The sequence below is a fragment of the Hyla sarda genome, chromosome 6 (assembly GCF_029499605.1).
Source record: "Hyla sarda isolate aHylSar1 chromosome 6, aHylSar1.hap1, whole genome shotgun sequence".
Taxonomy (NCBI): Eukaryota; Metazoa; Chordata; class Amphibia; order Anura; family Hylidae; genus Hyla; species Hyla sarda.
This window is the reverse complement of record NC_079194.1, coordinates 110,193,816-110,207,186: the sequence shown is the minus strand read 5'-3', so window position 1 is coordinate 110,207,186 and position 13,371 is coordinate 110,193,816. Positions and strand designations below refer to the sequence as shown.

At 42.0% G+C, this 13,371-nt stretch overlaps 1 protein-coding gene across 6 annotated transcripts in view; it reads left to right on the top strand.

Annotated features, from left to right (window-relative positions):
• The window catches only part of PDZRN3 (PDZ domain containing ring finger 3), a 268,499-nt gene that overhangs the window by 240,978 nt on the left and 14,150 nt on the right, over window positions 1–13,371 (top strand). For all 6 annotated transcript variants that reach the window (XM_056524638.1, XM_056524636.1, XM_056524642.1 and 3 more), the window contains 2 exons: window positions 5,297–5,550; window positions 12,080–12,167. In XM_056524638.1, coding sequence (XP_056380613.1) covers window positions 5,297–5,550; window positions 12,080–12,167 — 342 coding nt within the window. The remainder of the gene's footprint in view (window positions 1–5,296; window positions 5,551–12,079; window positions 12,168–13,371) is intronic.

The following is a 13,371-nucleotide window of genomic DNA, read 5'->3' as shown; positions in this document are numbered from 1 at the left end:
CTTATTTTCAGTAACAATCCAGATGGTTCATGGGAGATCAAAGAATTGTGCTAAAGAGGATGACAGAATTAGTCTTAGCACGTTCTTAGCTACCACCTTAAGCAACACGGAGTGCCCTCTATTACAGGACCTTATAATGTTCAGTCACACATTAGCGGCTCTATTATGTCTACTAAATGATTGTGTTATATGATGGCAGGGCTAAGAATTACTTGGGAAATACTTTATTACAAAATTAAATGAGCATCGGTCAAAGTCTAAAAAACTCTATTCAGCGTAAATCTATTTTTTTTACATAGTTTAGGGGCAATTAATATGGCTGGAGACAATGGAAGAAAATATCTATTAATACATCACTAGTGCTGTTATAATTACATAGCTAGGCAATTTGCTGTTGGGGCCGCCAACTGGTGGCCATTTAAAAAAAAAAAGCACAGACGTGTTGGTAGTTTCCTTTGAACTAACTTCTCAGTAAATTGTCACTTTATTATTAAGTTTTTTTTTTTTTTTTTGAGATTCAAAAGTTATAACCAAGATGGCAGCACTTTTACTGTGATTTCCTTTGCCACAGCAACGGACAACTGCCAATATCTCTGTAAGTAAAAGAAGCATAATTAATTTTTGGTGGCCATTCTACCTTGTTATTTACCGATATATGTGTGGTAGCGGGGTGTGATGAGGGCAGATGTTGTTACCCTTGGGGCAGATGGCATTAACCCCTTGTATTCTTGATGCCAGGGTGTGGTTTAGCCTAAAACCACCCGAAGGTATACCACTGGATCCTGGGCTAGGCACGGGGGCAATAAAGACTCCGACGCCAAGTTACGGACAACGGTAGCTTTACTGAAGGTAGACAGTTGGTAAAATCTATACAGTTCAGCCAGGGCCCAAGGAGGCGATCAGTGACACAGAGACCTTAAAGAGCACCTCTCATTATCTTGTTACATTTTATAATCCTTCCAGTTCACTGCCCCCATCATGATAAACCACCCCCTGCCTTTATTTTTATTCTTTTTTTAGTTTTCTACCTTGATATTGCTTTGTATTTTCTGTATTTCCTGTTTTTGGCCTTCTGCCAGGCGAGCAGGAGTCCGAAGTCTGTGCAAGAGATGGGGGAAATGTGCTCTAGACAAGTAGGGGGACACCTAGTGGCAGTTTTTTTTAAAAATGCAAATAAAACATAGATAACTTCATTTTTTTAAACAAAGTACATTAGAAAGATTTTTTATTTCCAATAAGAAGTTCAATAGCAAAAATTAGTTTTAATGAGAGTGCCCATTTAAGGGCTTGCTGAGACTTGTAGTAGGACTGGAGAATTGAATGCAGGCCACGCTGACTTGACAGATGACAGGGACTGACTTGACTTTATGCATAAAGCTGTGACTTTAGCTTACTTGACTTGATGGTGGCTGCAGGACTTGACTTTGAGGCCTCCAATACTTTGGACACACACACTAGGCACGACTGCACTGGACCTCAGCAGGAAGCAAGAGCTAAGAGCCAAGAGAGAGAAGCTCCACCCAGGGCTTATATGGGGGAGACTAGCAGGGAGCCCATTGGTCACTCTTGGGATCACCTGATCACTGATACCTCCTGGGTAACAATCACATGACATAACTCTTAAAGATACAACACATTTTATAATACACTACATTGCAGAACATATGTACAGGGGGGAAACAGGTGGAATGGGCCCTGGGGACACTGAAGGAGGCTGCCTGACAGGGCAGCAAGGGTACGGGGCAACATCTCCCATACTGGGCCACCACACATGGCCAACTTTATGTTCTGTGTGGGAATTCCCTTTAGCATGACATATAGCTGAAGATGCCACAAGTCATTGAATGATGGCTGTTTCAACTATAGGGATTATCGGAGTTGTAGACATAAGATATATTGGGTGGACCATGGTTGAGCTTTTCTAAATATGGATTTTGTGGCATAGAAGCCTTCTCAGTGTTTCGTGTTGTCTGAGGCACAATCATTTTTAGGGTTGCCCTTGCATAGTATTGCTATTGTGTAGAGATGGCTTACGGATTTTTTTTTTTTATCCAGGGGATTCTAATGGATTCCAGTGGATTCTAATGTACAACACAAAATTGTATTGTGAGAGTATTCATTTAGTTGTCCACCTTTTTAAAATTTGATAACCTAGCCTCCAGATAGTAAATGATAAATATTGAAAAGGCTGTGGTTCTTGTATGGATCCCAGGTAAGTTGTCCGGTACAAGGGTAACCTAGCAGGGTTTTCCTTGTGACGGGGAAGAAAAATCTGACTTCTCACTCACGGCGCATTCACCCAAGGACACAATTGGTTCAGGCAAGGTGTCTTTTATTCAGATTAACAAAGGCTTGATGGACAACATGTTTCGAAGGTTTAACCCCTTTTCCTCAGGTCCATACGGAGGGTTAGTTCAATGTTTACCGATGCTCAGGACATCTGTACAGACCTGAGGAAGAAGGGTTAACCCTTCGAAACACGTTGTCCATCAAGCCTTTGTTAATCTGAATAAAAGACACATTGCTTGCACCAATTGTGTCCTTGGGTGAATGTGCCATGGGTGGGAAGTCGGATTTTTCTTCCCCGGCGCAAGGAAAACCCTGCGATGTTACCCTTGTACTGGACAACTTACCTGTCAGGCTACCCTTGCACCTGACAACTTACCTGCATCCAGCACCGTAGTGCCAACGGTACCGCCAGCCGGTTGCCTCCCGAAACCAACCTATTAATATGTGCTTCCCAGTGTTGTGCCTGCCAGCACAACACCCCAAGGTGAGCGAACCCATCCACCAGCCTTACAACCAACCAACACCCCTAGTAACTGCACTATATAGTGCCGTATTCTGCCTATTTTCTCTCCTTTGTATTGTATGGACCCTGGCAGCCTAATATTGATGCCTATACCAGTGTTTCCCAACCAGGGTGCCCCCAGCTGTTGCAAAACTACAACTCCCAGCAAGCCCGGACAGCCGAAGGCTGTCCGGGCATGCTGGGAGTTGTAGTTTTGCAACAGCTGGAGGCACCCTGGTTGGGAAACACTGGTCTATACAGAGGGTCTGATAAACCTTAAAAATCTTTGTCCAATACTAGAAAAAAGTGGCTTTTTTTTTTTTTTTTGCACACTCTTGTCTTATAGGCTTTGTTATTATTTTGGCGCATCTTTGTTTAAGTGAATGGGGCCTCAATACTAGATACAACCCATGGATAAAAGTTGTGCTGCTTCTGGAAGTAAAAAGTTCACACCCTGTTTTCTAAACTTTTAATGTACTTGTAGCTGTGTATCAATATCTTTTTTTTAGGACAGGGGTGGGTAGGGGGGAGTTGATGCTGCAGGTAGCATCGCAACCAGCTGGACAAGCTCTGGGGTGTCTAGAACAACAAGTTTCTGAGAATATTGATGGCCGCCTACTGTTTGATAAGAGCTGTTTATTACCTGTAGCTGGAGGCGATCAATGTGTTCCGCTGCCTGCATTCTGCTATGAACTCTGGTAGAGCAGAGATAATGCAGACACAAAGCTTCATTTAATTCACAGGACGAACATACCTACGGAAAAATGCGTCGGGAAGCCTTCCATGTGTGAAATATAATGAGTCCATTAGACAGTTTCCCTAGAGCCATCGCAAATAAATACATGATTCTCCTCCCCCATCTACATCAGTAACCAACACTGTCTGACAATTCTTACCGTGAGTGACATTTCATTCTCCCCCATGCTTGCTAAAAAGGCACTTCCAGACACTATTGATATTAAAGGGGTACTCCGGTGAAAACCTTTTTTCTTTTAAATCAATTGGTGGCAGAAAGTTAAACATATTTGTAAATTACTTCTATAAAAAAAATCTTAATCCTTCCTGTACTTATTAGCTGCTGAATACTACAGAGGAAATTCTTTTCTTTTTGGAATGCTCTCTGATGACATCACGAGCACAGTTCTCCCTGCTGACGTTATAATAATAATAATAATGCTTCATTTATTGTTGCCCTTAGTGGGATTTGAACCCAAGTCCCCAGCACTGCAAGGCAGCAGTGCTAACCACTAAGCCACAGTACTGCCCTTAGCATACACCTACTATGCATGGTTGCTAAAATGGACAGAGATGTCAGCAGAGAGCACTGTGCTCGTGATGTCATCAGTGTTCCAAAAAGAAAGGAATTTCCTCTGTAGCATTCAGCAGCTAATAAGTACTGGAAGGATTAAGATTTTTTAATAGAAGTAATTTACAAATATGTTTAACTTTCTGCCACCAGTTGATTTAAAAGAAAAAAGGTTTTCACCGGAGTACCCCTTTAACTTCAATCATGCAGCCAAATATGAAAGAAATTTTTATAAAAATGTTTTATTAAATACTTTAGCATTTTTTTCTGAATATTACTCCCATCATACCTTGGGAAGGAACATAAATTTCTAATTCTGTTTAGCCTAGGAGGAGCTTTCTCTTGTGCTCATTGGCTCCCCCTGCTGTAAAAAATCGTATGCTATGGTAAGAGTATATGGGGATGGGAGGTGACAATAGGTCAGAGCACATTTGTGTATTAGAAGAGTTAAAGGGGTTATCCAGGAAAAAAAACCTTTTCTTTATATATCAACTGGCTCCAGAAAGTTAAACAGATATGTAAATTACTTCTATTAAAAAATCTTAATCCTTTCAGTACTTATGAGCTTCTGAAGTTGAGTTGTTCTTTTCTGTCTAAGTCCTCTCTGATGACACATGTCTCGGAAACCGCCCAGTTTAGAAGCAAATGCCCATAGCAAGCCTCTTCTAAACTGGGCGGTTCCCTAGACACTTGTCATCAGAGAGCACTTTGACAGAAAATAACAAATCAACTTCAGAAGCTCAGAAGTACTGAAAGGATTAAGATTTTTTTAATAGAAGTAATTTATAAATCTGTTTAACTTTATGGAGCCAGTTGATATAATAAAAAATACGTTTTTTCCCGGATAACCCCTTTAACTTAAAAAAAAAATAATAAAAAAAATAAATAAATATATATATATATATATATATATATATATATATATATATATATATATATATTTTTTTTTTTTTTGGGGGGGGGGGGGGGGGTTTACATGGACAGTAGATATCCTATCTTCTAATCCTGAACAACAACCTCTTTAAAGAGGTATTCTGCCCATATTCGGCTGCCGGACCCCTGCGGTCAGACATCCTATTCCCTATCCTCAGGATATGGGATGAGATGTCTAGAGGTGGAGTACCCCTTTAAGCACTGTTTTGCCTTTAAGATGGGCAGCAGATCAAAGTCAATTCAATTTCCTTTTATGTTCTCTGCAGGTAAATGGAAAGGACTTATCGAAAGCCACACATGACCAAGCGGTGGAAGCCTTTAAAACAGCCAAAGAACCTATTGTGGTGCAAGTGTTACGGAGGACACCTCGCACAAAGATGTACAGCCCACCCTCCGATGTCCAGATGATGGACACGTGCACACAGACTGACATAACATTTGAGCACATTATGGCTCTGACCAAAATGAACTCTCCGTCCCCATCAGTGTCTGCTCTGGACCCTTATCTCTTAAATGAAGAGTAAGTGTGAACCCTATAAATACACAATATATGTCTTTTTCAGGGTATATAGAAAGCTAGGTGGCAGCAATTACTGTAACAATTTCTATAATTTCTATAAGGACAGCAACTGTGCTATATTGAAATAACTGCACCTTTAGATCATGGGGGTGTCCTATGTTTTTGTGTCAGGACCCCATGATCTTGAATACTGACCATAGACAAGCCATGTATCTGCTATCTGCCATAATATTTGTAAATTCTTATAAAATGAGTATGGGACTGTCAGGATTTCTGGTCTATGAAATGTCAGATTTTAGATACCCATATACATTGGATTAAAGTTCATTAAAGTGGATGTTTTCAACCAAAAATATTGTTAGTCTGAGAAATTAAATAACAATTGCTTTAGCCAACTGATAGCAGACTGTGTTCATCCAAAAAGAAATCATGGTTTAGATTGTCAAAACTTTTTAAGAAGGATCTGTTGTCCACAAACAATCTTTCGGTAAAGGGTAGTCTCACAATGTCCCCAAAATAATTGCAAAAATATTGTTCATTCTTTGCCCGATATCATTGATGAAGTATGAACAGTCTGAATACCTGTAACAGCCAATATGGACTAAAATGTATAGCTGGGTTAACTAAACAATCGTCCATCAGATGATCATTCATTCGTTCAACAACCAACCCACTTGTCTATGTGTATGGCCACCTTATTGATATTGAAGGGACTGTTTGGTTTATAAAACCTCATTTCAAAACCTGGTAGGAAGATTTTATGTTAGTGTAAAGTGTATCTGTTATTTAAAAAAAAAAAAAAAACAGAGACATGTCAAAGGTTTTGATCAATCAAGGTCTCTGAGACCCTCACCAATCATTAGAACAAGCAGGGAGAAGCACGGTAGCGGGTGCACTTATCGATTTGCTGCAGTCATTGGCTTTTAATGGAAAAACTAGTGAAGCTGAATGGAGATAGCTGTGAGCCATGGAGCTCATCCCCACTCATCCTAAAGATCAGTGGGAATCTCAACACTGAGACCCTGACCGATCAAAACTTTGACATGCTTCTGTGACATAACCATCTTATAAATGACAGGTAGACTTCATTAAAGGGGATCCACCATTTAGAATTCTGACAGCGGCTACAAGGAGCTTCTCTCACTCTGGAGGACCCAGTCTGTCTCTACATTAAAACTGATTTTAATGAGAACTGTGTAATGCATTATTTTTCCTGTGGTGGTGCTGCTGGGAATTTGATTACTTACAGATTACAGTTTATTTTCTTTACAGTTTTATTTTTCTAAAAAGGGAGACCCATTACAAACTCCGTCCCCAGCCTTCCTTGTGGCTTATTGACCCTGTGTGAAGACCCTTATGTTAAGGATAGTAGATTTAAAGGGGTATTCCAGCTTTATACATCTTATCCCCTATCAAAAGGTTATGATAAGATGTATGATCGCAGGGGTCCTGCCGCTGGGGACCCCCGCAATCTCATCATGCCCCCTCACATAGACATGAATTGAGGGGGTGTGGGGTGATGTCACTAGAGGCTTGGCCATGACGTCACGTCCCCGTCTCGGAGGTAGTGTCCAGCACAGAATGCCAGGGGCTGCACCAAGATTGCGGGGGTCCTCAGTGGCAGGACCCCTGTGATCATACATCTTATCCCCTATCCTTTAGATAGGGGATAAGATGTATAAAGCCGGAATACCCCTTTTAGCTAAGTTATGCAGGGAAACTTCCCATGCTCTGTATAACTGCCTAATAAGGCTAAATGGCCTTTCAGGAATCAAAAAAGCTGGAAGGCAACTTATAAGATATGGCTGCCATTTCAGCTCCCACATGCATTAAAGTTGCAGTTAATTGATGACAAACATCGGGAGGTCAGCTCATCTTATATTTATATGTTTCGGCTCAGTAACCGAGCTCCTCCATCTTTCTGACGGTACAGTTACCAGCTTCACATAACGCAGCTCTCATCATGCACATTCACTTGGTTATTAGAAATCCAGGGCCGACAAGTGCCAGAGCGGTGTGTCAGGCGAATGTGATGTGTCCAGCTGAGAAAGGGAATTCCTGTGCAGAAAGCTGCTTCACAATCCTGCCAGGTCACCGCCACAAAGTGACTGACATTGCTTTCAATGTCACGTTGGCTGCAAGCTGCTTATTCAGTGCTTTATCGATAGATAGATCTCCAATAAAAACAACTCATCCAGAGTTTTAGTCTTTAACCCCTTAAGGACCAAGCCCATTTTGGCTTAGAGGACCAGAGCGTTTTTTGCACATCTGACCACTGTCCCTTTAAACATTAATAACTCTGGAATGCTTTTAGTTATCATTCTGATTCCGAGATAGTTTTTTTGTGACATATTCTACTTTAACATAGTAAATTTTTGTAACTTGCATCCTTTCTTGGTGAAAAATCCCAAAATTTGATGAAAAATTTGAAAATTTTGAATTTTTTTAACTTTGAAGCTTTCTGCTTGTAAGGAAAATGTATATTACAAATAAAAACATTTTGATTCACATATACAATATGTCTACTTTATGTTTGCATCATAAAATTGATGAGTTTTTACTTTTGGAAGACATCAGAGGGCTTCAAAGTTCAGCAGCAATTTTCAAATTTTTCCCAAAATTTTCAAACTCGATATTTTTCAGGGACCAGTTTAGTTTGGAAGTGGATTTGAAGGGTCTTCATATTAGAAATACCCCACAAATGACCCAATTATAAAAACTACACCCCCCAAAGTATTCAAAATGACATTCAGTCAGTATTTTAACCCTTTAGGTGTTTTACAGGAATAGCAGCAAAGTGAAGGAGAAAATTCAAAATCTTAATTTTTTACACTCACATGTTCTTGTAGACCCAATTTTTGAATTTTTGCAAGTGGTAAAAGGAGAACATTTTTATTTGTATTTGTATCCCAATTTCCCTCGAGTAAGCACATACCATATATGTCTATGTAAAGTGTTCGGTGGGCGCAGTAGAGGGCTCAGAAGGGAAGGAGTGACAAGGGGATTTTGGAGAGAACATTTTTCTGAAATTGTTTTTGGGGGGGCATGTCACCTTTAGGAAGCCCCTAGGGTGTCAAAACAGCAAAAAAAAAAAAAAAACACATGGCATACCATTTTGGAAACTAGACCCCTCGGGGAATGTAACATGGGATAAAGTGAGCCTTAATACCCCACAGGTGTTTCATGACTTTTGCAAATGTAAAAAAAAAATAAAAAAATGTGACCTAAAATGTTTGTTTTCCCAAAAATTTTACATTTTTAAAAAGGGTAATAGCAGAAAATACCCCCCAAAATGTGAAGCCCAATTTTTCCTGATTCAGAAAACACCCCATATGGGGGTGAAAAAGTGCTCTGCTGGCGCACTACATGTCTCGGAAGAGGAGTAGTCACATTTGGCTTTTTGGAAGCAAATTTTGCTCTGGGGGCATACCGCATTTAGGAAGCCCCTATGGTGTCAAAACAGCAAAAAAAAAAAAACCACATGGCATACTATTTTGGAAACTAGACCCCTCAGGGAATGTAACAAGGGGTTAAGTGAACCTTTATACCCCACAGGTGTTTCACGACTTTTGCATATGTAAAAGAACATTTTTTTTTTACCTAAAATGCTTGTTTTCCCAAAAATTTTACATTTTTAAAAAGGGTAAAAGCAGAAAATACCCCCCAAAATTTGTAACACAATTTCTTCCGAGTATGGCGATACCCCATATGTGACCCTAAACTGTTGCCTTGAAATACGACAGGGCTCCAAAGTGAGAGCGCCATGCCCATTTGAGGCCTAAATTAGGGACTTGCATAGGGGTGCACATAGGGGTATTCTACGCCAGTGATTCCCAAACAGGGTGCCTCCAGCTGTTGTAAAACTCCCAGCATGCCTGGACAGTCAGTGGCTGTCTGGTAATACTGGGAGTAGTTGTTTTGCAACAGCCGGAGGCTCTGTTTTGGAAACAGTGGCGTACCAGACGTTTTTCATTTTTATTGGGGAGGGGGGCTGTGTAGGGGTATGTGTATATGTAGTGTTTTTTTACTTTTTATTTTATTTTGTGTTAGTGTTTTTAGGGTACAGTCGCACGGGCGGGGGTTCACAGTAGTTTCTCGCTGGCAGTTTGAGCTGCGGCAGAAAATTTGCCGAAGCTCAAACTTGCAGCCGGATACTTACTGTAAGCCTCCGCCCATGTGAGTGTACCCTGTACGTTCACATTGGGGGGGGGGGGGAATCCAGCAGTTGCAAAACTACAACTCCCAGCATGCGCTGACAGACTGTACATGCTGAGAGTTTTAGTTTTGCAACAGCTGTAGGCACACTGGTTATGTATCACTGAGTTTGTGACCTAACTCAGTGTTTCACAACCAGTGTGCCTCCAGCTGTTGCAAAACTACGACTCCCAGCATGTACGGTGCATGCTGGGAGTTGTAGTTTGCAACAGCTGGAGGCACACTGGTCGTGAAACACTGAGTTAGGTAAAAAAAAACTCTGAGTTTCACAACCAGTGTGCCTTCAGCTGTTGCAAAACTACAACTCTCAGCAGTCACCGACAGCTAACGGGCATACTGGGAGTTGTAGTTATGCAACCAGCAGATGCACCACTACAACTCCCAGCATGCACCTTAGCTGTTTGTGCAAGCTGGGAGTTGTAGTTATACAACAGCTGAAGGTACTCTTTTTCCATAGAAAAAATGTGCCTCCAGCTGTTGCAAAACTACAACTCTCAGCAGTCACCGACAGCCAACGGGCATGCTGGGAGTTGTAGTTATGCAACCAGCAGATGCACCACTACAACTCCCAGCATGCACTTTAGCTGTTTGTGCAAGCTGGGAGTTGTAGTTATACAACAGCTGAAGGTACTCTTTTCCATAGAAAAAATGTGCCTCCAGCTGTTGCAAAACTATAAGTCCCAGCATGCCCATAAGGGAATGCTGGGCGTTGTGGTGGTCTGCTTCCTGCTGTTGCATAACTACAGCTCCCAGCATGCCCTTTTTGCATGCTGGGAGCTGTTGCTAAGCAACAGCAGGAGGCTCTCACTCACCTCCTACTGCTGCAAGCCGCCGCTGCAGGTCAGTCCCTCGCCGCTGCCGTCGCTCCTGGGGCCCCGATCCCAACATTGATGCCGGGGATCGGGGTCCCCAGCTGCCGGGGTCCAAGTCCTGCACCCGCTCACGTCCTCCGGAAGAGGGGCGGAGCGGGTTGCGGGAGTGACACCCGCAGCAGATGCCCTGATTGGTCGGCCGGTAAACCGGCCGACGAATCAGGGCGATCATGAGGTGGCACCAGTGCCACCTCACCCCTGCTGGCTATAGCTGTTCGGGGCCGTCTCCGACGGCCCCGATCAGCCGGTAATTCCTGGTCACCGGGTCACTGGAGACCCGATTGACCCGGAATCCGCCGCAGATCACTGGGCTGAATTGTCCAGCGATCTGCGGCCATCGCCGACATGGGGGGGCATAATGACCCCCCTGGGCGATATTCCGCGATGCCTGCTGAACAATTTCAGCAGACATCCTGCTCCGGTCCCCAACCTGCTGTGGGGACCGGATTTCCCACGGGCGTATGGATATGCCCTGTGTCCTTAAGGACTCGGAATGCAGGGCGTATCCATACGCCCTGTGTCCTGAAGAGGTTAAGCAGTGGGTGCAGGTAGGTATAGGACCGTGGTTACCAGGTCCAAAGCAATAGCCAAAGGATAAGTGTAGCCACCAAATGGATAAAATGTGTTAGTTTATTCCATAGTGCAGGAAAAAAAATCAGACAATGTTTCAGTAGCCTCCTGCTAGCTTTCTCAAGTGCTACAAGATAAATAGATAGATAGACAGATAAATATGATATTGCCTGGCACATTGTAATGCTCTAATTTAGAATATTGCTTTTTGTTCCATTATAACTTGTCTATTTTGTATGTAAGACATTAAAGGGGTACTTCAGTGGAAAACATTTGTTTTTTAAATCAATTGGTGCCAGAAAGATGAACAGATTTGTAAATTTTTTCTATTTAAAAATCTTAATTCCAGTACTTATTGTGCAGTATAATACAGAGGAAGTTCTTTTCTTTTTGGATTTCCTTTCTGTCTGACCACAGTGCTCTCTGCCGGCACCTCTGTCCATGTCAAGAACTGTCCAGAGCAGGAGAGGTTTGGGGATAGCTACTGCCTGGCATATTATAACTATTATTAGTATTGTTTTTTTTTCTGTTCCATCAGTTTCCTGGTGTCTTTTGTCTAGCCTCTGATGTGTTGGAAATGAATGGCAGATACAATGCTCGCTCGTATTGAATGCTCTGGCACCTTCCTGTTGTATTAATGAAATATTTGCATTTAAAAAATGAACAACCTCAGTTCTGTCCTGACCACAAACTGCACCAGAGAATCGTCCTTATTACTGTTTCGTCTCACCATTTAGCGCGTTTTAATTATGAATAATACAGGCCGGAGGTTTTGCACTTTTGACAAAATTCACTTTATTCAAATGAGAATCAGAAAATAATTGGTTGTTAGCCGGAGAAGGGGCGTTGTCTCATTTCCTTATTTTTTCCAGGCATTCATCACCTCACGAATATTTTGACCCCAACGACTTCATGGGAGGTTTGCCTCAAGATATTGACAGAGATGAGTTAGAATTAGAGGTATGTTTTGATAATGTCTTAGATAATTGAATGCTAGTTCTGTACACAGTCAATTTCTCTGTGATTCTCCAATCTTCTGGAGACTATGATAATCACAGAAAAGTTTGCAACTCCATTACTTCAGGGGTATCAGTGGACCTTATTATCTATCCATACGAGCCATCCTGTAGACAGAATAACTGAGAATTATATTCAAAAGATTCTTGTGTCTGGGTTCCTCAGGGGCGGAGCTTCACATTCCTTTCCCTCATTGCTGATGTTACACCTTTGCTGCCCATTTCTATTCATTATTAACATTCAAGCACCTTGGGGGAGATATAGCTATAGCTAGCAAGAGACAAAGATGTGGCCTATGCAAAAATGGGCATGTCTTCGGCAAAAGGGGGTGTAGCTTAAGGTACTCCATCATGCACCACTAAAATGCACCAAACTTTTGGTGCAGTTTAAACCAACTAATTGTTGGTCTAAACTTAGACTAGACAGTCTACAAATATAACAACCTTATCCAGTGTGTAATATTTTGTGCAATCTGTGTACTCTAAATTTACGCTAAGAATTTGCCTTTTTTTTTTTTTTTTTTTAGTAAATCTAGTCACTGTGTTTTCAAGGGTTGCAGAGCTTTTCATATACAAGAAATATGTCTGACAGTGTTTTAAGTGTAAAGTGGAAATGTCACTGGTGTCTACAAACGTGTCACCCCATGCCAGGCGGGAGAGATTACCAGTTTAAGCAGCTGTCTAACCACATTTTCCATTAATTATTCACATGATCTTGTTTTACCTCAGCCAGGCCGCGTTTCTTGCTCTCCCTGTACACAATGACATCTTGCACATGGTATCCTGTGTTCCAAAGAGCGCTAAGTTCTATTGATTTGTCATAAGAGTAGGCTGCAGAAGCATTACAGGACAGGAGCAAGTAAATAGAAGGCCATTTACATGTTAAACGCAGCACTCTCCAAAAGGGACGAGGGGGGGCTGCTTCTGTGACCGCTAGCAAAGATGTCACATTTAAATATTTCCCCCATTAGGGAGCCGAGATCACCCCCTGCCTTATGTCCATGAGTTGGAGGGCTGTCATCTGGGCCAGCGAAGGCTTCGTGTCAATGCCATTTCGTTAATTGTCTGACAGCGGCTCCTTAATACATGGCCTACTTATCCCGGTCACTGCTCACCACAGCCAGGCCTCTACCAGCCTCAGGGTCAAC